This window comes from Salmo salar, chromosome ssa03 (genome assembly GCF_905237065.1).
Source record: "Salmo salar chromosome ssa03, Ssal_v3.1, whole genome shotgun sequence".
Taxonomy (NCBI): Eukaryota; Metazoa; Chordata; class Actinopteri; order Salmoniformes; family Salmonidae; genus Salmo; species Salmo salar.
This window is the reverse complement of record NC_059444.1, coordinates 91,366,905-91,393,247: the sequence shown is the minus strand read 5'-3', so window position 1 is coordinate 91,393,247 and position 26,343 is coordinate 91,366,905. Positions and strand designations below refer to the sequence as shown.

At 45.2% G+C, this 26,343-nt stretch overlaps 1 protein-coding gene across 2 annotated transcripts in view; it reads right to left on the bottom strand.

The window, feature by feature from the left end:
- LOC106568787 (protein sidekick-2) overlaps positions 1–26,343 on the bottom strand; it is an 823,574-nt gene that overhangs the window by 22,863 nt on the left and 774,368 nt on the right. For both annotated transcript variants that reach the window (XM_045715764.1, XM_045715765.1), the window contains exons 16-37: positions 25,531–25,671; positions 25,155–25,336; positions 24,782–24,897; positions 24,342–24,537; positions 22,956–23,054; positions 21,816–22,007; positions 20,253–20,374; positions 19,896–20,005; positions 19,096–19,246; positions 16,764–17,001; positions 16,537–16,652; positions 16,183–16,372; positions 15,804–15,902; positions 15,041–15,235; positions 13,921–14,122; positions 12,307–12,410; positions 11,122–11,192; positions 10,815–10,950; positions 10,223–10,279; positions 9,671–9,772; positions 9,388–9,503; positions 3,771–3,957 (exon numbers count right to left, since the gene is read on the bottom strand). In XM_045715764.1, coding sequence (XP_045571720.1) covers positions 3,771–3,957; positions 9,388–9,503; positions 9,671–9,772; positions 10,223–10,279; positions 10,815–10,950; positions 11,122–11,192; positions 12,307–12,410; positions 13,921–14,122; positions 15,041–15,235; positions 15,804–15,902; positions 16,183–16,372; positions 16,537–16,652; positions 16,764–17,001; positions 19,096–19,246; positions 19,896–20,005; positions 20,253–20,374; positions 21,816–22,007; positions 22,956–23,054; positions 24,342–24,537; positions 24,782–24,897; positions 25,155–25,336; positions 25,531–25,671 — 3,122 coding nt within the window. The remainder of the gene's footprint in view (positions 1–3,770; positions 3,958–9,387; positions 9,504–9,670; positions 9,773–10,222; positions 10,280–10,814; positions 10,951–11,121; positions 11,193–12,306; positions 12,411–13,920; positions 14,123–15,040; positions 15,236–15,803; positions 15,903–16,182; positions 16,373–16,536; positions 16,653–16,763; positions 17,002–19,095; positions 19,247–19,895; positions 20,006–20,252; positions 20,375–21,815; positions 22,008–22,955; positions 23,055–24,341; positions 24,538–24,781; positions 24,898–25,154; positions 25,337–25,530; positions 25,672–26,343) is intronic.

Here is a 26,343-nt window from a genome sequence, read left to right as displayed (position 1 = left end):
GAGCAGCCAGTATAATTCACTGGTAGTCTGAAAGAAGAGCAGCCAGTATAACTCACTGGTAGTCTGAAAGAAGAGCAGCCAGTAGAACTCACTGGTAGTCTGATAGAAGAACAGCCAGTAGAACTCACTGGTAGTCTGAAAGAAGAGCAGCCAGTAGAACTCACTGGTAGTCTGATAGAAGAACAGCCAGTATAACTCACTGGTAGTCTGAAAGAAGAGCAGCCAGTAGAACTCACTGGCCGTCTGAAAGAAGAACAGCCAGTATAACTCACTGGTAGTCTGATAGAAGAACAGCCAGTAGAACTCACTGGCCGTCTGAAAGAAGAGCAGCCAATATAACTCACTGGTAGTCTGAAAGAAGAGCAGCCAGTAGAACTCACTGGTAGTCTGAAAGAAGAGCAGCCAGTAGAACTCACTGGTAGTCTGATAGAAGAACAGCCAGTATAACTCACTGGTAGTCTGAAAGAAGAACAGCCAGTATAACTCACTGGTAGTCTGAAAGAAGAGCAGCCAGTAGAACTCACTGGTAGTCTGAAAGAAGAGCAGCCAGTAGAACTCACTGGTAGTCTGAAAGAAGAGCAGCCAGTAGAACTCACTGGTAGTCTGAAAGATGAGAAGCCAGTAGAACTCACTGGTAGTCTGAAAGAAGAGCAGCCAGTAGAACTCACTGGTAGTCTGATAGAAGAACAGCCAGTAGAACTCACTGGTAGTCTGAAAGATGAGAAGCCAGTAGAACTCACTGGTAGTCTGAAAGAAGAGCAGCCAGTAGAACTCACTGGTAGTCTGAAAGATGAGAAGCCAGTAGAACTCACTGGTAGTCTGAAAGAAGAGCAGCCAGTAGAACTCACTGGTAGTCTGAAAGAAGAGCAGCCAGTAGAACTCACTGGTAGTCTGATAGAAGAACAGCCAGTAGAACTCACTGGCCGTCTGAAAGAAGAGCAGCCAATATAACTCACTGGTAGTCTGAAAGAAGAGCAGCCAGTAGAACTCACTGGTAGTCTGAAAGAAGAGTGAACGTGTGATGGCGGTAGGCTGTAGTAGTTATTTATTCAGACGCATAACCAACCACTCATTCTTCGTGAAGAGAAGTGAAAGCCCTCTGCATCTCATTCTAGTCCTGCATTATTCAAGGATGTGATTAGAATGATGAAGATAAGGACAATGAAACGTCTTTCATTTAACTGTTGAAAGCGAGGATGGAATGAGGCAACACTAGAGAGTGAAAGAGGAGGAAGGCTAATAACATTAGGGGAAATGTTATGAAAGATATGTAACGCCTCAGCCTAATAATTATACAAATAGGCCCTATTATATTTCTAAATTAAAATCTAATTCGCTAGCCTATTGTCACGTCCTGACCAGTAAAGGGGTCTTTTGTCATTGTAGTATGGTCAGGGCGTGGCAGGGGGTGTTTGTTTTGTGTGTTTTGGGGTTTTTGGTTTAGGGGATTTTGGTTTTAGTTTTCATTTTCTATGTTCCGTTTTCCAGGTTTGACCGAGTGTGGTTTCCAATCAGAGGCAGGTGTCTTTCGTTGTCTCTGATTGGAAGCCATACTTAGGCAGCCTCTTTTCCTTTGTGTTTTGTGGGTGGTTGTTTTTCGTATAGTCCTTGTGTCCTTACGGAACTGTTGTTTGGCATTGGTTTATTTTTGTTTAAGTGTTCACTCGTAATAAAAAAGAAGATGAGCACGATACCCGCTGCGCCTTGGTCTGTCCTTTACGATGCCCCTGACACCTATACTTGGAACGTTGTAGTCTGCATGTGCTGCACCAGAATCAAGTTCTCTCCCTGCTTTATCATGGTTTGAACGAAGCGCGTAATTCCAGTCTGTATAATACAATACAGTACAGTAATACAGTATAATACAATACAGTACAGTAATACAGTATAATACAGTACAGTAATACAGTATAATACAATGCAGTAATACAGTATAATACAGTACAGTATAATATAATACAGTGCAGTAATACAGTATAATACAGTATAATACAATGCAGTAATACAGTATAATACAATGCAGTACAGTAATACAGTTCACACTCAAAAATATTAGCCTACTGGAGCTAGTTTCATGTATTTACCCAAGAGAGCATATAGCTAGCTACATCTATGGGCTTTATTTTTTATTTCTATCAAATCCAGACAGTATATGCTTCATATGCTTTTGAATAAATGTATGGTTTTGGCGGAAAATACTGGGTTACCCGGGAGAAAAGTGATTTATTCTCAGGATGAAACATTTGTAAAATACTGGGAAAATATTCAACCCTATACAGTACCATCCTTCTCTTCTTCCCCTCCTCCTCCTCTTGCTCTATAGAGTCATCAGGCTTCCATTCCACCCCTGTGATTTCCCCATGAAAACGTTAGTAGTAGCTGTCAAATCCTTAATAAGACTCAAACCCCCCCTCACCCCCTTGACTGTCAGTTCCCATATCCTGGGTCCAAACTTGTCCCATATATGTCCTATTTACTATAAGGGAAGGGGACAACATTGACGCTTACACAATCTGTATTGTGCAGTACGTGTCCCTGGTGCTGAATACCAGTGACTCAAGCTGACAGCTCTCATCCGTTTCTCCTGGAGTGAGATATTGTGACTGGAGTCCTGAGAATATCCTTCAAACTGAACTGGGACTTGAGGACAGAGAAGGCACAGGGTCCTGAGAATATCCTTCAAACTGAACTGGGACTTGAGGACAGAGAGGGCACAGGGTCCTGAGAATATCCTTCAAACTGAACTGGGACTTGAGGACAGAGAGGGCACAGGGTCCTGAGAATATCCTTCAAACTGAACTGGGACTTGAGGGCACAGGGTCCTGAGAATATCCTTCAAACTGAACTGGGACTTGAGGACACAGGGTCCTGAGAATATCCTTCAAACTGAACTGGGACTTGAGGACAGAGAGGGCACAGGGTCCTGAGAATATCCTTCAAACTGATCTGGGACTTCAGGAAAGAGATAGAGAGAAAGAGGCATGACGAGAGAGAGAGACAGATACGAGTCACACAGTTACAGTTGAGATAGTTACACAGTGTGTAGTGCATACTACTGAGAACCACTGAGTCAGAGCTGAAAGCTCTCATCTGTTTCTCATGCAGTGCTACTGTGGCTGGAAACAGGGTCTTGAGCATATCCTTCAAACTGGCACTTGAGAACATTGGAACAGTGAGTGGGAGAGAGGGAGATAGAAAGATACAGAAGAAGAGGGAGCCTCATTTTTTATTTAACTAGGCAAGTCCATTAAGAACAAATTCTTATTTTCAATTATGGCCTAGGAACAGTGGGTTAACTGCCTTGTTCAGGGGCAGAATGAAAGATTTGTACCTTGTCAGCTCGGGGATTTGAACTTGCAACCTTTCGGTTACTAGCCCAACGCTCTAACCACTAGGCTACCCTGGTGGTGGGTAGCACAGATACAGTAGTAGATGTGATGCAGTGCTGTTGGTCAGCCTCCTACTCTTACTGTAACTCTGTACTACAGTACACTGACTGGCTCTAACCCAGTCGCTCTGGCTTAGAGCTCACCTGCTTATTGAGAACGCCCTCTGGTGGGCAATACCACATATACTGTAGGTGGTGTGTCTGTGTGTGTCAGTGTGCATGTGTGTGTGTTAGTGTGTCCTTTACTGGCCAGCTGTGTGTGTGTGTGTGTGTGTGTGTGTGTGTGTGTGTGTGTGTGTGTGTGTGTGTGTGTGTGTGTGTGTGTGTGTGTGTGTGTGTGTGTGTGTGTGTGTGTGTGTGTGTGTGTGTGTATGGCCCTTACCAGCCTGTTGTGTTCGACCCCTGGTCGGGGGACTCCGGGGCCCGTCCCCTGCTGCGTTGAAGGCTGCTACGCTGATCATGTATGTGGTATAGCCAGTCAGGTTCTTAAGCTTGACCCCTAGCTCTGGGAGGAACATGGTACGCAGTCTCTCTGTCTCATTCTGCAGCTGGAACTCCCAGAAGTAAATCTATAATACATGATGAAGGGTCAGAGGTTACATTCACATTCAGATATATCTAGATTACATGATGAAGGGTCAGAGGTTATATTCACATTCAGATAGATCTAGAATACATGATGAAGGGTCAGAGGTTATATTCAGATAGATCTAGAATACATGAAGGGTCAGAGGTTATATTCACATTCAGATAAATCTAGAATGCATGAAGGGTCAGAGGTTATATTCAGATAGATGTATAATACATGATGAAGGGTCAGAGGTTATATTCACATTCAGATAGATCTAGAATGCATGAAGGGTCAGAGGTTATATTCAGATAGATCTAGAATACATGAAGGGTCAGAGGTTATATTCAGATAGATCTATATTACATGATGAAGGGTCAGAGGTTATATTCACATTCAGATAGATCTAGAATACATGAAGGGTCAGAGGTTATATTCAGATAGATCTATATTACATGATGAAGGGTCAGAGGTTATATTCACATATGGTCAGTTGTTTCACTTACTTCATCTATGGCGTAAAGTGTTTTATGTTGTGTGTTGTGTGTGTGTGTGTTGTGTGTATTGTGAGTGTTGTCTGTCTGTTGTGTGTGTTTGTGTGTGTATTGTGTCTGTGTGTGTGTTGTGATTGACCGGTTGGATCAGATGTACCAGTTCTGGAACAGATCAAGTGGAACCAGCTTGGTCTAGGAGAGGTTTGACAAACACTGTTCTACAGTATGGTATACTACAGTATGGTATACTACAGACCCACATGTTCTACAGTATGGTATACTACAGACCCACATGTTCTACAATATGGTATACTACAGTATGGTATACTACAGCATGGTATACTACAGACCCACATGATCTACAGTATGGTATACTACAGTATGGAATACTACAGTATGGTATAGTACAGACCCACATGTTCTACAGTATGGTATACTACAGACCCACATGTTCTACAGTATGGTATACTACAGTATGGTATACTACAGCATGGTATACTACATACCCACATGTTCTACAGTGTGCTACACTACAGTATGGGATATACAGACCCACATGTTCTACAGTATGGTATACTACAGTATGGTATACTACAGCATGGTATACTAAAAACCCACATGTACTACAGTATGGTATACTACAGTATGGTATACTACAGACCCACATGTTCTACAGTATGGTATACTACAGTGTGGTATACTACAGACCCACATGTTCTACTGTATGGTATACTACAGTATACTACCGCATGGTATACTACAGACCCACATGTTCTACAGTATGGTATACTACAGTGTGGTATACTACAGACCCACATGTTCTATGGTATGGTATACTACAGTATGGTATACTTCAGTATGGTATACCACAGACCCACATGTTCTGCAGTATGGTATACTACAGTATGGTATACTACAGTATGGAATACTACAGACCCAAATGTGCTACAGTATGGTATACTACAGTGTGGTATACTACAGACCCACATGTTCTACAGTATGGTATACTACAGTATACAACAGCATGGTATACTACAGACCCACATGTTCTACAGTATGGTATACTAAAGTGTGGTATACTACAGACCCACACGTTCTATGGTATGGTATACTACAGTATTGTATACTTCAGTATGGTATACCACAGACCCACATGTTCTGCAGTATGGTATACTACAGTATGGTATACTACAGTATGGTATACTACAGACCCACATGTTCTACAGTATGGTATACTACAGTATGGTATACTACAGACCCACATGTTCTACAGTATGGTATAGTACAGTATACTACAGTATGGTATACTACAGACCCACAGGTACAACAGTATGGTATACTACAGTATGGTATACTACAGACCCACATGTACTACAGTATGGTATACTACAGCATGGTATACTACAGACCCACATGTTCTACAGTATGGTGTACTACAGTATACTACAGTATGGTATACTAAAGACCCACACGTACTTCAGTATGGTATACTACAGCCCCACACGTTCTACAGTATGGTATACTACAGTATGGTATACTAAAGAACCCACATGTTCTACAATATGGTATACTACAGACCAACATGTTCTACAGTATGATATACTACAGTATGGTATACTACAGACCCACACGTTCTACAGTATGGTATACTACAGTATGGTATACTACAGACCCACATGTTCTACAGTGTGCTACACTACAGTATGGTATACTACAGACCCACATGTTCTACAGTATGGTATACTACAGCATGGTATACTACAGACCCACACGTTCTACAGTATGGTATACTACAGTATGGAATACTAAAGACCCAAATGTGCTACAGCATGGTATACTATAGACCCACATGTTCTACAGTATGGTACACTACAATGTGGTATACTACAGACCCACACGTTCTATGGTATGGTATACTACAGTATGGTATACTTCAGTATGGTATACCACAGACCCACATGTTCTGCAGTATGGTATACTACAGTATGGTATACTACAGACCCACATGTTCTACAGTATGGTATACTACAGTGTGGTATACTACAGACCCACATGTTCTACAGTATGGTATACTACAGTATACTACCGCATGGTATACTACAGACCCACATGTTCTACAGTATGGTATACTACAGTGTGGTATACTACAGACCCACATGTTCTATGGTATGGTATACTACAGTATGGTATACTTCAGTATGGTATACCACAGACCCACATGTTCTGCAGTATGGTATACTACAGTATGGTATACTACAGTATGGAATACTACAGACCCAAATGTGCTACAGTATGGTATACTACAGTGTGGTATACTACAGACCCACATGTTCTACAGTATGGTATACTACAGTATACAAAGGCATGGTATACTACAGACCCACATGTTCTACAGTATGGTATACTACAGTGTGGTATACTACAGACCCACACGTTCTATGGTATGGTATACTACAGTATTGTATACTTCAGTATGGTATACCACAGACCCACATGTTCTGCAGTATGGTATACTACAGTATGGTATACTACAGACCCACATGTTCTACAGTATGGTATACTACAGTATGGTATACTACAGACCCACATGTTCTACAGTATGGTATAGTACAGTATACTACAGTATGGTATACTACAGACCCACATGTACAACAGTATGGTATACTACAGTATGGTATACTACAGACCCACATGTACTACAGTATGGTATACTACAGCATGGTATACTACAGACCCACATGTTCTACAGTATGGTGTACTACAGTATACTACAGTATGGTATACTACAGCCCCACACGTTCTACAGTATGGTATACTACAGTATGGTATACTAAAGAACCCACATGTTCTACAATATGGTATACTACAGACTGGTATACTACAGACCCACACATTCTACAGTATGGTATACTACAGTATGGTATACTACAGACCCACATGTTCTACAGTGTGCTACACTACAGTATGGTATACTACAGACCCACATGTTCTACAGTATGGTATACTACAGCATGGTATACTACAGACCCACACGTTCTACAGTATGGTATACTACAGTATGGAATACTAAAGACCCAAATGTGCTACAGCATGGTATACTATAGACCCACATGTTCTACAGTATGGTACACTACAATGTGGTATACTACAGACCCACACGTTCTATGGTATGGTATACTACAGTATGGTATACTTCAGTATGGTATACCACAGACCCACATGTTCTGCAGTATGGTATACTACAGTATGGTATACTACAGTACGGTATACCCCAGTATGGTATACTACAGACACACACGTTCTACAGTATGGTATACTACAGTATGGTATACTATAGACCCACGCGTTCTACAGTATGGTATACTACAGCATGGTATACTACAGACCCACATGTTCTACATTATTTTATACTACAGTATGGTATACTACAGACCCACACATTCTACAGTATGGTATACTACAGTATGGAATACTACAGTATGGTATACTACAGACCCACATGTTCTACAGTGTGCTACACTACAGTATAGTATACTACAGACCCACATGTTCTACAGAATGGTATACTAAAGTATGGTATACTACAGCATGGTATACTACAGACCCACATGTAGTACAGTATGGTATACTACATTATGGTACACTACAGACCCACATGTTCTAGAGTATGGTATACCACAGTATGAAATACTACAGACCCACATGTACTACAGTATGGTATACTACAGACCCACATGTTCTACAGTATGGTATACTACAGTGTGGTATACTACAGACCCACATGTTCTATGGTATGGTATACTACAGTATAGTATACCACAGACCCACATGTTCTGCAGTATGGTATACTACAGTATGGTATACTACAGTATGGTATACTACAGACCCACATGTTCTACAGTATGGTATAATACAGTATGGTATACTACAGACCCACATGTTCTACAGTATGGTACACTACAGTATAGTATAATACAGTATGACATACTACAATATGGTATACTACAGACCCACATGTTCTACAGTATGGTATACTACATTATAGTATACTACAGTATGGTATACTACAGACCCACATGTACTACAGTATGGTATACTTCAGTATGGTATACTACAGTATGTTATACTACAGACCTACATGTTCTACAGTGTGGTATACTACAATATGGTATACTACATACCCACATGTTCTACAGTATGATATACTACAGTATGGTATACTACAGACCCACATGTTCTACAGTATGATATAGTACAGTATGGTATACTACAGACCCTCATGTTCTACAGTATGATATACTACAGTATGGTATACTACAGACCCACATGTTCTACAGTATGGTATACTACAGTATGGTATACTACAGACCCATATGTTCTACAGTATGGTATACTACAGACCCACATGTTCCACAGTATGGTATACTACATTATGGTATACTGCAGACCCACATGTTCTACAGTATGGTATACTGCGGTATGGTATACTACAATATGGTATACTACATTATGGTATACTACAGACCCACATGTTCTACAGTATGGTATACTTCAGTATGGTATACTACAGTATGTTATACTACAGACCTACATGTTCTACAGTATGGCATACTACAGTATGGTATACTACATACCCACATGTTCTACAGTATGATATACTACAGTATGGTATACTACAGACCCACATGTTCTACAGTATGATATACTACAGTATGGTATACTACAGACCCACATGTTCTACATTATGGTATACTACAGACCCATATGTTCTACAGTATGGTATACTACAGTATGGTATACTACAGACCCACATGTTCTACAGTATGGTATACTGCGGTATGCTATACTACAGTATGGTATACTACATTATGGTATACTACAGACCCACATGTTAGAAGTGGTTCAGGTTAAGTGATTACCCAAAATGTGATCCTCACCTTGTACCCCTGTATGTCTCCATTCTGTGAGTCAAGCGGAGGCGGGCTCCATGTGACATCCAGCTGGGTGGCTGTTGATGATTGGATGGTCACAGTTTGGGGCGGGGCTGTTGGAACTGGAGTGGAGTGGAGGATAAACATTCAATAGTGATAGTGATATTGGTCAGACCTGGTCCAATTCATATGTCAAATACCTTTAAATAGTTGAGCTGTGCTTGGGTTCGTTTTCCAGAACAGTGGAACCACTAGGGACAATAAAGTTGATCTCATCATCGCTTCTTACCTGCCTCTCCTACAAACACTTCCTGTGGCGTGCTGGTAGGCCCCTCTCCCATGGCGTTGTACACACTTAGACGGATCTCATAACGCTTGTGTTTATTCAAGTCTGTGGGGGGAGAAACACAGAAAGAGTTGTCCACAAATGGCCTGGGAGGACCATCCAACAGCAGTGGAACTGGTCATACAACTATATGAGCTGAAGGAAAAGCAGAGAGATAAAGTGAAGAGGTCAAATGTCAGGACACACCTGATGAGGAAGAGGTAAAACAACACCATGACAGGATAGTTAAATATTAAGACAAATGAGGAAGAGCAGAGATGTGGGATGTTGGCAAACACACACTGACATAAACATACGTTTACATACACAGATGAATGTCAGGCAGGCAGACAGAGAGAGCGAGAAGGCTGCTGAGGGGAGGACGGATCATCTTAAGGGCAGAACGGAGCGAATGGAAACGTGTCTGATGTACTTGATACCATTCCACTAATTCCGCTCCAGCCATTACCACGAGCCCCTCCTCCCCACTAGCCTCCTGTGATACAGTGGACTTACTATCCAGCTCGTACTGGGTGAGAGAGGACTCGCTCAGGTTCCTCACACTGTAGGGGGCTAGAGGGTGATGGACAGGGTGGGAGGAGGGGTGAGGGAGGAGGGAGGACAGAACACAGGGAGTCAGGGCAGCCACCATAATGAGGCAGAGAGAGGGGGAGTAGAGAGAGGGAGGAGAGAGAGGGAGGAGGGAGAGAGAGGGAGGAGAGAGAGAGAGAGAGAGAGGAGAGAGAGAGGGAGGAGAGCGAGAGGGAGAAGGGAGAGGGGGAGGCGAGAGAGAGGGGGAGGCGAGAGAGGGGAGAGAGAGGGGGGAGGAGAGACAGAGGGAGGAGAGAGAGAGGGGAGGCGAGAGAGGGGGGAGAGAGGGGGGAGGAGAGACAGAGGGAGGAGAGAGAGAGGGGGAGGCGAGAAAGGGGGGAGAGAGAGAGGGGGAGGAGATAGAGAGGGAGGAGAGAGAGGGAGGAGAGAGAGAGAGGGAGCAGACTGATGTTAGGTCTTCATGGTGACGTGTGAACAGAGTAGACCCACAGTCACCCAAAGGCTGAGAGCTGAGGAAAAGGTTAAGGAAACAAAAAGAGGTCAGAGGTTAACTCACCGGTGAGCTCGGCCCAGTTGGAGGCAGGGCTGTTGATGGTTCGTATGGTGAAGCTACGGAGGTGGTCGTATTGTAACTCCCGGTATCGTACCCTGAACCCCAGCAGTACCCCGTTTATCTGCTTCTCAGCAGGCGGCTGGAAGGGGGATCAATCACATTTATTTATAAAGACCTTTTTATATCCAGTCCAACATCAACAAAGTGTTTTACAGTAAACCAAGCCTGGACCACCAGTCTTAAAAACAACACAGTGGCAAGGAAACTATCTAGAAGAGAGAAAACTGCACCTTACAAATGTACCGCTTACCTCCCATCGGACCAGCACCGACGTGGTGGTGTGGGGTGTAACAGAGAGGATTGTGGGAGCTTTGTCTGGGGCTGTGTGGAGACAGATATAAGGGTATCGTTGAACTGGTGGACTGTATTAACACTGTATACACACACACACACACACACACACACACACACACACACACACAGTAGGGCTATTGTGTCAACAAGCACAAGCAGTGTGATTGTCTGACGCTCAGTATGAGATCCTCAGCAGTGGACAGTGTACTTCTGTTTTACAACAGGCCATATTGATAACACTTCCTAATGCTTTGAAACACAACACAGAGTGGCTGCTCTCACAGCTGCCACTGCTGAAGTACGGTGTGTACAGTCAACCAATCAGAGAGACAGCAATGGGTTTTTCAAATGAGGAACTATTTCGTTGGTTTCATTGAGCCAAAATGTCAACTATTTGAACCCAGGTTCATGTTGATTCAATGCTGTTTTTGCTGGGTTATCCTCATGAGACCTGTGTCTAGTCACTCCACTGTACTGGGAGAAAGACAGTCCTCCTCACTAGGCAGCCTGTCCATCTGGCACTACAGGCAGACTTAAGCAAACTCTCAAAACCCTGTCCATCTGGCACTACAGGCAGACTTAAGCAAACTCTCAAAACTCTGTTCATCTGGTACTACAGGCAGACTTAAGCAAACTCTCAAAACCCTGTCCATCAGGTACTACAGGCAGACTTAAGCAAACTCTCAAAACCCTGTTCATCTGGTACTACAGGCAGACTTAAGCAAACTCTCAAAACCCTGTCCATCAGGTACTACAGGCAGACTTAAGCAAACTCTCAAAACCCTGTCCATCTGGCACCACAGGCAGACTTAAGCAAACTCTCAAAACCCTGTCCATCTGGCACCACAGGAAGACTTAAGCAAACTCTCAAAACCCTGTCCATCTGGCACTACAGGCAGACTTAAGCAAACTCTCAAAACCCTGTCCATCTGGCACTACCGGCAGACTTAAGCAAACTCTCAAAACCCTGTCCATCTGGCACTACAGGCAGACTTAAGCAAACTCTCAAAACCCTGTCCATCTGGCACCACAGGCAGACTTAAGCAAACTCTCAAAATATTTGTACGATTTGAAAAAGGTTTTGGAAAGCGAGTTTGCAGGGCTACGGAGTCAGTCAGTCTCATTTCCATGATGTCCTTACCGTCCTGTAGCGTGGTGACAGCCTCACTCTCCTGGCTGTACTCACTGTCCCCGATGTCGTTGGTGGCTTTCACTCGGAACTGGTAGGAGGTGAACGGCTTGAGGCTGGCAGGAGAGAATGTCTCCTGTCAGTTCACTTATGTCTTCAACCTAGAGTTATCCTAGATAGTGTACTAGATAGTGTGGTAACACAGGCTGCCTACATAAACACATTCATAACCCTACATAAACACATTCATAACCCCACATAACACATTCATAACCCTACATAAACACATTCATAACCCCACATAACACAATCATAACCCTACATAACACATTCATAACCCTACATAAACACATTCATAACCCTACATAACACATTCATAACCCTACATAACACATTCATAACCCTACATAACACATTCATAACCCTACATAACACATTCATAACCCTACATAAACACATTCATAACCCCACATAACACATTCATTACCCTACATAAACACATTCATTACCCTACATAAACACATTCATAACCCTACATAAACCAATTCATAACCCTACATGAACACATTCATTACCCTACATAAACACATTCATAACCCCACATAACACATTCATAACCCTACATAACACATTCATTACCCTATATAAACACATTCATAACCCCACATAACACATTCATTACCCTACATAAACACATTCATTACCCTACATAAACACATTCATAACCCTACATAAACCCATTCATAACCCTACATGAACACATTCATTACCCTACATAAACACATTCATAACCCCACATAACACATTCATAACCCTACATAAACACATTCATAACCCTACATAACACATTCATTACCCTACATAAACACATTCATAACCCCACATAACACATTCATTACCCTACATAAACACATTCATATCCCTACATAAACACATTCATAACCCTACATGAACACATTCATAACCCTACATAAACACATTCATAACCCCACATAACACATTCATTACCCTACATAAACACATTCATTACCCTACATAAACACATTCATTACCCTACATAAACACATTCATAACCCTACATAAACCCATTCATAACCCTACATGAACACATTCATTACCCTACATAAACACATTCATAACCCCACATAACACATTCATAACCCTACATAACACATTCATTACCCTACATAAACACATTCATAACCCCACATAACACATTCATTACCCTACATAAACACATTCATATCCCTACATAAACACATCCATAACCCTACATGAACACATTCATAACCCTATATAAACACATTCATAACCCCACATAACACATTCATTACCCTACATAAACACATTCATTACCCTACATAAACACATTCATAACCCTACATAAACCCATTCATAACCGTACATGAACACATTCATTACCCTACATAAACACATTCATAACCCCACATAACACATTCATAACCCTACATAAACACATTCATAACCCTACATGGACACATTCCTTTAAATGTGAATAAGGTCTCTCTTCCCTCTCACCTGCACTAGATAGGGTACTAGGTATGGTGCTAGGTAGTGCATTAGTGAGGGTGCTAGGTAGGGTACTAGGTAGGGTGTGTACTGTACCTGTCCACTATGTAGGAGCTGGCCTCGTGGTTGACCGATGCAGAGTGGACAGTCCAGTTACTGTCTGGTAGCTCTCTGTACTGCACCGTGTAGTAGCGGACAGGTGACAGGCCGTCGCTACCTGGTTCCCATGACAACATCACGCTGCGCGCCTGCACGTCCTCCTGGGGCACTGTGGGACGGCTGGCTGGCTGGGGCCGCGCTGTGGGGGTGAAGCAAAGACACACTGTCAATCACCGTTCCCATACATAACCGCAATGACTGTAATAAATAAGTAAATCAATGAATGAATAAATGAATAAATATATGTAAATAAATATACCTCTCTTCTCTGTAGTGACCACCAGGGCCTCTGCAGCCTCCCCCCAGCACTAGTTCCTCCCCAGTCGGGTCAGTACCTACCTCTCTTCTCTGTAGTGACCACCAGGGCCTCTGCAGCCTCCCCCCAGCACTAGTTCCTCCCCAGTCGGGTCAGTACCTACCTCTCCTCTCTGTAGTGACCACCAGGGCCTCTGCAGCCTCCCCCCAGCACTAGTTCCTTCCCAGTCGGGTCAGTACCTACCTCTCTTCTCTGTAGTGACCACCAGGGCCTCTGCAGCCTCCCCCCAGCACTAGTTCCTTCCCAGTCGGGTCAGTACCTACCTCTCTTCTCTGTAGTGACCACCAGGGCCTCTGCAGCCTCCCCCCAGCACTATTTCCTCCCCAGTCGGGTCAGTACCTACCTCTCCTATCTGTAATGACCACCAGGGCCTCTGCAGCCTCCCCCCAGCACTATTTCCTCCCCAGTCAGGTCAGTACCTACCTCTCTTCTCTGTAGTGACCACCAGGGCCTCTGCAGCCTCCCCCCAGCACTAGTTCCTCCCCAGTCGGGTCAGTACCTACCTCTCCTCTCTGTAGTGACCACCAGGGCCTCTGCAGCCTCCCCCCAGCACTAGTTCCTCCCCAGTCGGGTCAGTACCTACCTCTCTTCTCTGTAGTGACCACCAGGGCCTCTGCAGCCTCCCCCAGCACTAGTTCCTCCCCAGTCGGGTCAGTACCTACCTCTCTTCTCTGTAGTGACCACCAGGGCCTCTGCAGCCTCCCCCAGCACTAGTTCCTCCCCAGTCGGGTCAGTACCTACCTCTCTTCTCTGTAGTGACCACCAGGGCCTCTGCAGCCTCCCCCCAGCCCTTGCGTGTCTGAGCGGTGAGGCGGAACACGTAGACGGACTCTGGTTTCAGTCCAGATGCTGTATACTGTCGTGCACTGGGGCTCAGCACGTCCACAGTGGCAGCGTTGCTATTGGAGGTGTTCCGTCTGTGTGTGATCTGATAGGCTAGGTCGGAGAGAGGAACATGACGATTCAGTACGGGAAACGATCTGTTGATGACCTAAAATGTTGAAATGTTGTCAATAAAGAACATGGACATAGATTGCATTGTGTCTTAGAGGAACCAGGGACAACGTAATAAACAGAATGTGGATAGTGTCTTGGTATGAGAGCTTGGACCCTGGGATACAGAGCCCCTGTGGTTTAGATACAGCAGTAGGTGGTTAGTGTCTTGGTATGAGAGCTTAGGGACTGAGATACAGAGCCCCTGTGGTTTAGATACAGCAGTAGGTGGTTAGTGTCTTGGTATGAGAACTTGGACCCTGAGATATGGAGACCGTGTGGATTAGATACAGCAGTAAGTGGTTAGTGACTTGGTATGAGAGCTTGGACCCTGAGATACAGAGCCCCTGTGGATTAGATACAGCAGTAGGTGGTTAGTGTCTTGGTATGAGAGCTTGGACCCTGAGATACAGAGCCCCTGTGGTTTAGATACAGCCGTTAGTTAGAAATACTACTACCTGTTAGGATAATGGATGTATAGAGGGGGAGGGGGCTGTGGTAGTAGACGTACCCAGGATGATGCCGTTAGGCTGGGCAGGAGGCTGCCAGATGAGCCTGACTGAGCCGGTCCTCACCTCTGGGAACAGGATGCCCACTGGAGGACCTGGGACTGGGGGACAGAGGGAGGAACATGGGTTAGGAGGACAGTACCAACACAACAGTACTGTGTCCACGTTGATCTAGTTGAGCTTACCTTTATCAATTACAGAATAGAGGATAACAGGACCAGTGGTTCTGGCTGAGGGTAGAATAGTCTTGATGTGGCCAGTAGCCTCCTTTAGGGGGGCCCCTTCATTGCCGTGTTTTTCTCAACAGGCTAACACAGTGTTGTGGCGTGCAGGACACCCGGGTTTTGAACCCAAGGTATTAGGTCAGTGAGTAATGCTCACCATCGTCCAGGGTCCTCTCCAGGATGGACGGCCTGCTGCTCCTGCCGTCTCCTATCCGTGTGAAGGCCAGAACCTGGATCTCATACAGCACGTACTTCCCCAGACCACTCAACTGAACACTGTGGCTGGTGTTCCCCTCCACCACCCAGTACTGAGGGACAGAGTCTGAACCCTTGTCCTTATACACCACCTGGGAGACCACGGGGACAACGGGTAATAGTGAGTGTGTTTGTTTAGGTGTCTGTGTCTGTGTCTGTGTGTGTGTGTGTGTGTGTGTGTGTGTGTGTGTGTGTGTGTGTGTGTGTGTGTGTGTGTGTGTGTGTGTGTGTGTGTGTGTGTGTGTGTGGCACTGACCTTGTATCCCAGGATGAGTCCATTGCGGTCAGTCTGAGGGACCTCCCCCCAGCGGACCAGGATGCTGCTGGAAGTCGTGGCGAAGGCTGACACATTGGTGGGACCACAGGATGGCACTACACAGAGGTCAGAGGTTAGAATACAGCCTGTGTGTGTGTGTGTGTGTTCAGTACAAGTGTGTTTATGTGTGTGCAGTATGAGTGTGTTAGCTGTCTCCCCAGTCTTACCAGACTCTCTGGTTCTGCCCTGGACAGGCTGGCTCCAGGGCCCAGAACCCATGCCGTTGATGGCCTGAACCCTGACTTCGTACTCTGTCCACTCCTCCAGGTCCTCTATGGTAAACTCCCTCTCCAGCCGGTCACTGATGACATGGGATAGGACCCCTTCCTTAGATGCCGCTCTGGAGTACTGAACCCGGTAACCCACCAACTCCTGGTCCCCATTGTACTCCCACTCTGGAAGAGGCTGGAAAGAGAGGAGGTGGGGAAGAAGGTTGAGAAGGTATGATACACACTGGCTGATAGAGAAACAGAGACTGACTGAAAGAGAAACAGAGACTGACTGACAGAGAGACAGAGACAGACTGACAGAGAGACAGAGACGGACTGGCAGAGAGACAGAGAAACAGAGACTGACTGACAGAGAAACAGAGACTGACTGACAGAGAGACAGAGATACAGAGACTGACTGACAGAGAGACAGAGATACAGAGACTGACTGACAGAGAGACAGAGACGGACTGACAGAGAAACAGAGATACAGAGACTCTGACAGAGAAACAGAGATATAGAGACTGACTGACAGAGAAACAGAGAAACAGAGACTGACTGACAGAGAAACAGAGACTGACTGACAGAGAGACAGAGACTGACTGAGAGAAACAGAGATACAGAGACTGACTGACAGCGAGACAGAGACGGACTGACAGAGAGACAGAGAAACAGAGACTGACTGACAGAGAGACAAAGATACAGAGACTGACTGACAGCGAGACAGAGACGGACTGACAGAGAGACAGAGAAACAGAGACTGACTGACAGAGAGACAAAGATACAGAGACTGACTGACAGCGAGACAGAGACGGACTGACAGAGAGACAAAGATACAGAGACTGACTGACAGAGAAACAGATGGATTGACAGAGATACAGAGACTGACTGACAGAGAGACAGAGATACAGAGACTGACTGACAGAGAGACAGAGATACAGAGACTGACTGACAGAGAGACAGAGATACAGAGACTGACTGACAGAGAAACAGAGATACAGAGACTGACTGACAGAGAGACAGAGATACAGAGACTGACTGACAGAGAAACAGAGATACAGAGACTGACTGACAGAGAAACAGAGATACAGAGACTGACTGACAGAGAAACAGAGATACAGAGACTGACTGACAGAGAGACAGAGATACAGAGACTGACTGACAGAGAGACAGAGATACAGAGACTGACTGACAGAGAAACAGAGATACAGAGACTGACTGACTGACTGTAACGCCCTGGCCATAGAGAGGGTTTTTTGTTCTTTATTTTGGTTAGGCCAGGGTGTTACATTGGGTGGGCGTTCTATGTTCTGTTTCTATGTGTTTGTATTTCTTTGTTTTGGGCCGTGTGTGGCTCCCAAATCAGGCACAGCTGAAGTTCGTTGTTGTTGATTGGGAGTCACACATAAGTGAATGTTTTTCCGTTGGGGTTTTGTGGGTAATTGTTTCTGTTTGTGTTACTGTGTTAAACGTGACAGGACTGTTTTGGTTGTCTGTTTATTGTTTTGTATTGTATAGTGTTCTTGCCGTAATTAAATATATGATGAACACTAACTCCGCTGCATTTTGGTCCACTCTCTCTTCAGACAGCCCTTACACTGACAGAGAAACAGAGAGACAGAGACTGATTGACAGAGAAACAGAGATACAGAGAGACAGAGACTGATTGACAGAGAAACTGAGATACAGACAGACAGAGACTGATTGACAGAGAAACTGAGATACAGACAGACAGAGACTGACAGAGAAACAGAGATACAGAGAGACAGAGACTGATTGACAGAGAAACTGAGATACAGACAGACAGAGACTGATTGACAGAGAAACTGAGATACAGACAGACAGAGACTGACAGAGAAACAGAGATACAGAGAGACAGAAACTGATTGACAGTGAAACTGAGATACAGACAGACAGAGACTGACAGAGAAACAGAGATACAGAGAGACAGAGACTGATTGACAGAGAAACTGAGATACAGACAGACAGAGACTGATTGACAGAGAAACTGAGATACAGACAGACAGAGACTGACAGAGAAACAGAGATACAGAGAGACAGAGACTGATTGACAGAGAAACTGAGATACAGACAGACAGAGACTGATTGACAGAGAAACTGAGATACAGACAGACAGAGACTGACAGAGAAACAGAGATACAGAGAGACAGAGACTGATTGACAGAGAAACTGAGATACAGACAGAGACTGACAGAGAAACAGAGATAGTGTACATGCATGTCTGTGTTCCTTATGCCCTTATGAGGAAAACAATCTAGTCAGGACGCACCACCCATCGGAGCCAGAGGCTGGTCTCTGAGGCTGTTCGGAGGGTGACGTTGTAGGGGGAGATATCTGGAGGCGCCTGAAGGGTCTGGATCTTCCTGGAGGGCTGGCTGGGAGGACTGGTCCCCACTATGTTCACCTGGCGCATACGGAACCTACAGGGGAGGACAGACAGGAAGGTATGGATGTCAACATGGGTTTGACAGGATGTTCTGGTAGGAGCTATGCTTACAACATGGGGACACAGGAATCAGGGTTGGGGTCCAATTCCAATTCAATTCAGAGGGTATGGACTTTTTTGCTCATGAATTGAATGTTGATCCCTTTGAAGTGGAATAGAGTCCAACTCTGATGGGTGTATTGTGTGGTCAGTATGTGACTACCAGAATAACTATGTGAGTACATGTATCAGGTGTAGTGTTAGGGACTTGTTATAGCTGTACTAGTGATGTTGTACTGTATCTAAAGGAGGTGTAGTGTTAGGTACCTGTTGTAGCTGTACTAGTGATGTTGTACTGTATCTATAGGAGGTGTAGTGTTAGGTACCTGGTGTAGCTGTACTAGTGATGTTGTACTGTATCTATAGGAGGTGTAGTGTTAGGTACCTGTTGTACTAGTGATGTTGTACTGTATCTATAGGAGGTGTAGTGTTAGGTACCTGTTGTACTAGTGATGTTGTACTGTATCTATAGGAGGTGTAGTGTTAGGTACCTGTTGTAGCTGTACTAGTGATGTTGTACTGTATCTATAGGAGGTGTAGTGTTAGGTACCTGTTGTATCTGTACTAGTGATGTTGTACTGTACCTATAGGAGGTGTAGGGGTTCAGTTCCAGGACCTCCAGGGAACGGGCATCAGGCTCGTTGGGCAACTGGTGGACCATCACCCACTCCTCATTCTCCCCGATTATACCAATCTAGAGAGGGTATATAATAATGGGGGGGTGGGGGAGATGGGGGTTTTGAGAGGGAAGAGGGAGAAGGAGAGAGAGAGAAAGAGAGAGAGAGAGAGAGAGAAGAGAGATGGAGAGAAAGAGAGAGAGAGAGAGAGAGAGAGAGAGAAAATGAGAAACTATGATTTTTTTAATTCACTTAAAGTTTGATTGATTGATTGCTCCCTTGCTTGATTCATTGATTTATTGATTGATTGGATGTGTCTCCCACCTGTGCCTCGACCTGCCAGCGTGAGATGGATGTCTTGCCGTCATAGCCAGGTTTAAACTGCAGGGCCACAGACCGGGGGCCGATGTTGGAGATGGCTATGTTGGTTGGCGGGCCTGGCATCTCTGTATAGGGAGGAGGAAAGACACAATGAGATTAGGGACGGAGATAAAGGAGGAGGGACACAGTGAGATCAGGGACAGTGATAAAGGAGGAGGGACACAGTGAGATCAGGGACGGAGATAAAGGAAGAGAGACACAGTGAGATCAGGGACGGAGATAAAGGAAGAGAGACACAGTGAGATCAGGGATGGAGATAAAGGAAGAGAGACACAGTGAGATCAGGGATAGGGTTAGGGGAGTGAGGTTATGGTTAGGGGGGAGGAACTAACCTGGGGTAGAGCTAGAGGGGAGGTACTAACCTGGGGGAGGGTTAGAGGGGAGGTACTAACCTGGGGGAGGGTTAGGGGGAGGTACTAACCTGGGGAGGGTTAGGGGAGGTACTAACCTGGGGTAGAGTTAGAGGGGAGGTATTAACCTGGGGGAGGGTTAGGGGGAGGTACTAACCTGGGGAGGTACTAACCTGGGGTAGAGTTAGAGGGGAGGTATTAACCTGGGGGTAGAGTTAGGGGGAGGTACTAACCTGGGGGTAGAGTTAGGGGAGGTACTAACCTGGGGGTAGAGTTAGGGGAGGTTCTAACCTGGGGGTAGAGTTAGGGGAGGTACTAACCTGGGGGTAGAGTTAGAGGGGAGGTATTAACCTGGGGGTAGAGTTAGGGGGAGGTTCTAACCTGGGGGTAGAGTTAGGGGGAGGTACTAACCTGGGGGTAGAGTTAGGGGGAGGTACTAACCTGGGGGTAGAGTTAGGGGGAGGTACTAACCTGGGGGTAGAGTTAGGGGGAGGTACTAACCTGGGGGTAGAGTTAGGGGGAGGTACTAACCTGGGGGTAGAGTTAGAGGGGAGGTATTAACCTGGGGGTAGAGTTAGGGGGAGGTTCTAACCTGGGGGTAGAGTTAGGGGGAGGTACTAACCTGGGGGTAGAGTTAGGGGGAGGTACTAACCTGGGGGTAGAGTAAGGGGGAGGTTCTAACCTGGGGGTAGAGTTAGGGGGAGGTACTAACCTGGGGGTAGAGTTAGGGGGAGGTACTAACCTGGGGGTAGAGTTAGGGGAGGTACTAACCTGGGGGTAGAGTTAGGGGAGGTACTAACCTGGGGGTAGAGTTAGGGGAGGTTCTAACCTGGGGGTAGAGTTAGGGGAGGTACTAACCTGGGGGTAGAGTTAGGGGAGGTACTAACCTGGGGGTAGAGTTAGGGGGAGGTACTAACCTGGGGGTAGAGTTAGGGGAGGTACTAACCTGGGGGTAGAGTTAGGGGGAGGTACTAACCTGGGGGTAGAGTTAGGGGGAGGTACTAACCTGGGGGTAGAGTTAGGGGGAGGTTCTAACCTGGGGGTAGAGTTAGGGGGAGGTACTAACCTGGGGGTAGAGTTAGGGGGAGGTACTAACCTGGGGGTAGAGTTAGGGGGAGGTACTAACCTGGGGGTAGAGTTAGGGGGAGGTACTAACCTGGGGGAACTCCAGATGATATAGTAGAAGAAGACAGTTGACCCTGTCCCTTGGAGGTCATCCCAGCCACCTGGATGGTGTAGGTGGTGAGGGCGGTCAGCCCGGTGACTCGGTACTCCTGGGTCAGGTTAGGGAGGTAGTGGGTTACCCGGGTGTTGGTCCGGTTAAACTCCTCCCACGAGATACGGTAGCCTGTAGGAGAGGGACATCACAGCTGGTTAGACTGATACAGAGGACATATGAAGACTACAATACAATACTGTAGGAGAGAGACATCACAGCTGGTTAGACTGATATAGAGGACATATGAACAGACTACAATACAATACTGTAGGAGAGGGACATCACAGCTGGTTAGACTGATACAGAGGACATATGAAGACTACAATACAATACTGTTGGAGAGAGACATCACAGCTGGTTAGACTGATACAGAGGACATATGAACAGACTACAATACAATACTGTAGGAGAGAGACATCACAGCTGGTTAGACTGATACAGAGGACATATGAAGACTAGAATACAATACTGTAGGAGAGAGACATCACAGCTGGTTAGACTGATACAGAGGGCATATGAACAGACTACAATACAATACTGTAGGAGAGAGACATCACAGCTGGTTAGACTGATACAGAGGGCATATGAAGACTACAATACAATACTGTAGGAGAGAGACATCACAGCTGGTTAGACTGATACAGAGGGCATATGAACAGACTACAATACAATACTGTAGGAGAGAGACATCACAGCTGGTTAGACTGATACAGAGGGCATATGAAGACTAGAATACAACTGACTAGATATCCCCCTTTCCCTTTCCCTATAGAAGTGAATAGAATGGAATAGAATACATCTTTGTTGGCCATTTGCACAGAAATTGATACTTTAGCAACCACAGTACCCAACCAAACACAGCACACATCCAACAAACAGGGTCAACCATAGACCATGCCTACAGTAGGCCTAGTTATCTGTGAGGACTCTGATCTTCTAGTTGGGGTCTTTCCAGAGAGGGTTAGGGTTAGATACTGTACTATAGTAGGTGAAGTACCTGTGAGGACTCCATTCTTCTTGTTGAGGTCTTTCCAGAGAGGGTTATTGTTAGATACTCTACTATACTAGGTACAGTACCTGTGAGGACTCCATTCTTCTCATTGGGGTCTTTCCAGCTGACCTTCAGAGATGTGTCCAGGATCTCTGTAAAGCTCAGGTGACCAACGGCACCAGGCGCTGGACACACACAAGGCAAGGATTATACAGTGAGTGTCCAGTATGTTTAGTGCACAAGTATCGTATACTTTAGAGTAGTACCATATACTTTAGAGTAGTACCATATACTTTACAGGAGTACCATATACTTTACAGTAGTACCATATACTTTGCAGTAGTACCATATACTTTACAGTAGTTTCATATACTTTGCAGAAGTACCATATACTTTGCAGTAGTACCATATACTTTGCAGTAGTATCATATACTTTACAGTGGTGCCATATACTTTGCAGTTGCACCATATACTTTACAGTAGTATCATATACTTTACAGTAGTACCAAATACTTTGCAGTTGTACCATATACTATATACTTTATAGTAGTATCATATACTTTACAGTGGTGCCATATACTTTGCAGTTGCACCATATACTTTACAGTAGTATCATATACTTTACAGTAGTACCAAATACTTTGCAGTTGTACCATATACCATATACTTTACAGTAGTATCATACACTTTACGGTAGTACCAAATACTTTGCAGTAGTATCATACACTTTACAGTAGTACAATATACTTTGCAGTAGTGTATTGGGTCTGTAATAGTTTGGGGGTAGTTTTACCCGGGCCAATTTGTGACAGACTGAGCTGTACTGCGCTGGCCCAGTTACGCATACAAAGAATATCTGAGCCAACACAGTACAGTCCGGGGCCTGCGGGTCAATAGAATAATGTGGAAATAGAATTGCTTTTGTCTGTGCCCGTGAGACAGTGTCTTCATGAGTGCCTACAGGTTTGGTATAATTATGTGATTGTGGTACTCACTGTCTTCATGAGTGCCTACAGGTTTGGTATAATTATGTGATTGTGGTACTCACTGTCTTCATGAGTGCCTACAGGTTTGGTATAATTATGTGATTGTGGTACTCACTGTCTTCATGAGTGCCTACAGGTTTGGTATAATTATGTGACTGTGGTACTCACTGTCTTCATGAGTGCCTACAGGTTTGGTATAATTATGTGATTGTGGTACTCACTGTCTTCATGAGTGCCTACAGGTTTGGTATAATTATGTGATTGTGGTACTCACTGTCTTCATGAGTGCCTACAGGTTTGGTATAATTATGTGACTGTGGTACTCACTGTCTTCATGAGTGCCTACAGGTTTGGTATAATTATGTGATTGTGGTACTCACTGTCTTCATGAGTGCCTACAGGTTTGGTATAATTATGTGACTGTGGTACTCACTGTCTTCATGAGTGCGTACAGGTTTGGTATAGTTATGTGACTGTGGTACTCACTGTCTTCGTGAGTGCGTAGTCTGTGAGGCGGGCTGCGAGGGCCGTCTCCAGGCATAGTGAAACACAGGACAGAGGTGTAGTACTCTGTGAACTTCTTCAGTCCCGTCACATAGCCCACATGCACGCTGTCCTGGAAGTTAGGTCTCACTGTCACCATGGTAACATCCTCCTCGTGACCCGGCTCCCATGCCAACAGCTGGAAACAGACGGAGGGATAGTTTAAAAATGTCATAAGAGAAAAGACAACAAAACACTGCAGCTGGTTTATAGTGATCTGTTGAGGCACTGGTACGTCTAATGCTGGAGAATGCAGTTCTTATTCTAACCACTAGAGGGCAGTGTATGACAGTACAGAGATGTATTTACAGAACAGGTCGTTCTCCTGCACATCCAATAAGAATATTTGTCTCTGGTAAGGGTCTCTGCTCTCTGTTGCCCACCTTGTATCCCTGGTTGATGCCGTTGATGAACTGAGGGCTAGGAGCTGACCAGGTCAGCCTGATTGTAGAGGAGTTGAATGGCTCAGCCTGGACATTACCTGGTGGGACAGTGGGGACTGGGAAAGAGATGGAGGGAGATACGGGAGGGAGATACGAGAGAGAGAGAGAGAGAGAAAACATGAGGTAGGAAGAGAAGGAGGATGACTGAATAACCGGCCCTCAGAAAGCTGCAGAGGAGCTTCTGGCACGGCGTGGGCTTGTGGGGGTTCTATGTTCCACAGAGAGCTAAGAGAAGTACGTCACTTCTCAACCCTTAAAGCTGGAGAACTGTGTTTAACCATGTGACTGTGAAATGGACTTCATCCATCCTCACCTCCCTGCAGGGTCCACTCTGTAACCTTGTGGCTGTAGGTACCCCTCCCAGCCCTGTTGTAGGCTGCCACCTCAATCTCATAGTTAGTCCAGATGATGAGGTCCTCCAGGAGTAGGTTATTCTGGTCTGGCCTGGTGATGTTCTTCATCTGACAGTCCACTGGTAGACCTGACAGACAGTACCTAGGAGGGGAGAGAGAGAGGGATGGTTAGACAGTGCAGAAAGGGAAAAGTGAGGGTGAAAAGACATGGAAGGAGAGGAGGAAGACATTAGGATTGTGACCATGACCCAAGTGGTGTTATACAGGTTAATAACCAAGATGAATGTCATTGACCCCCTCCATCTTCAACCTGGACCAATCTGCTCTGTGTCTCACCTGATGATGTATCCCTGGAGCGGTCCATTCTGGTGGCTCTCCGGGGGTGGTTGCCACTGGATCATGATGGACTGGTTGGTACGACCACTGGCAATCACCGTCTGAGGAGGGGCACTGGGAGGCTCCTCTGGTAGAGAGAGTCTGGTGGGAGAGAGAGAGGGAGAGAGAGGGAGAGAGAGATAGGGAAGAGAGAAAACTGGCATGAATTAACAAGTGTTTCTGAATATTTCCATGTCTTTTCGTTATGTAATCGTTAAAAGAGAGTGTGTGTGTGTGTGTGTGTGTGTGTGTGTGTGTGTGTGTGTGTGTGTGTGTGTGTGTGTGTGTGTGTGTGTGTGTGTGTGTGTAAAGGCAGCACAAAGCAGAGTTGGTCAGACCATCATTGTCACTGATCTCTCTAACTAAGGGCTGTCTGTGTCTATGCCACAGTAAAAGGCTCTGTGATGTCTCTCCCTCAGAGAGCTGTCTCTTCAGCTCAGCTACCATCGAAGAAGTCATGGGCTGCGTCCCAAATGACTCTGTAGTCCATTTGGAGTGCAGTAGAGCCCTATAGGTCCTGGTCAAATGTAGTACACTGTAAAGGGAAAAGAGAGCCGTTTGGGATGCATATGCAGTTAAAGTAGGCTAACGCCACTGAAGGATTCCAGTGAGACTTAATTTAAGTTGACATCTCAATTTCTCTTCTGTGCATAGAAACAGAGAAGTGCTGTTCTGGAGCATAGACAGAGGCAGAGAGAGAGAGAGAGAGAGATATTTGTTCGTTTTGCCTTTTGTACTTCAAGTATTTGCACATTGTTATAACACTGTACATAG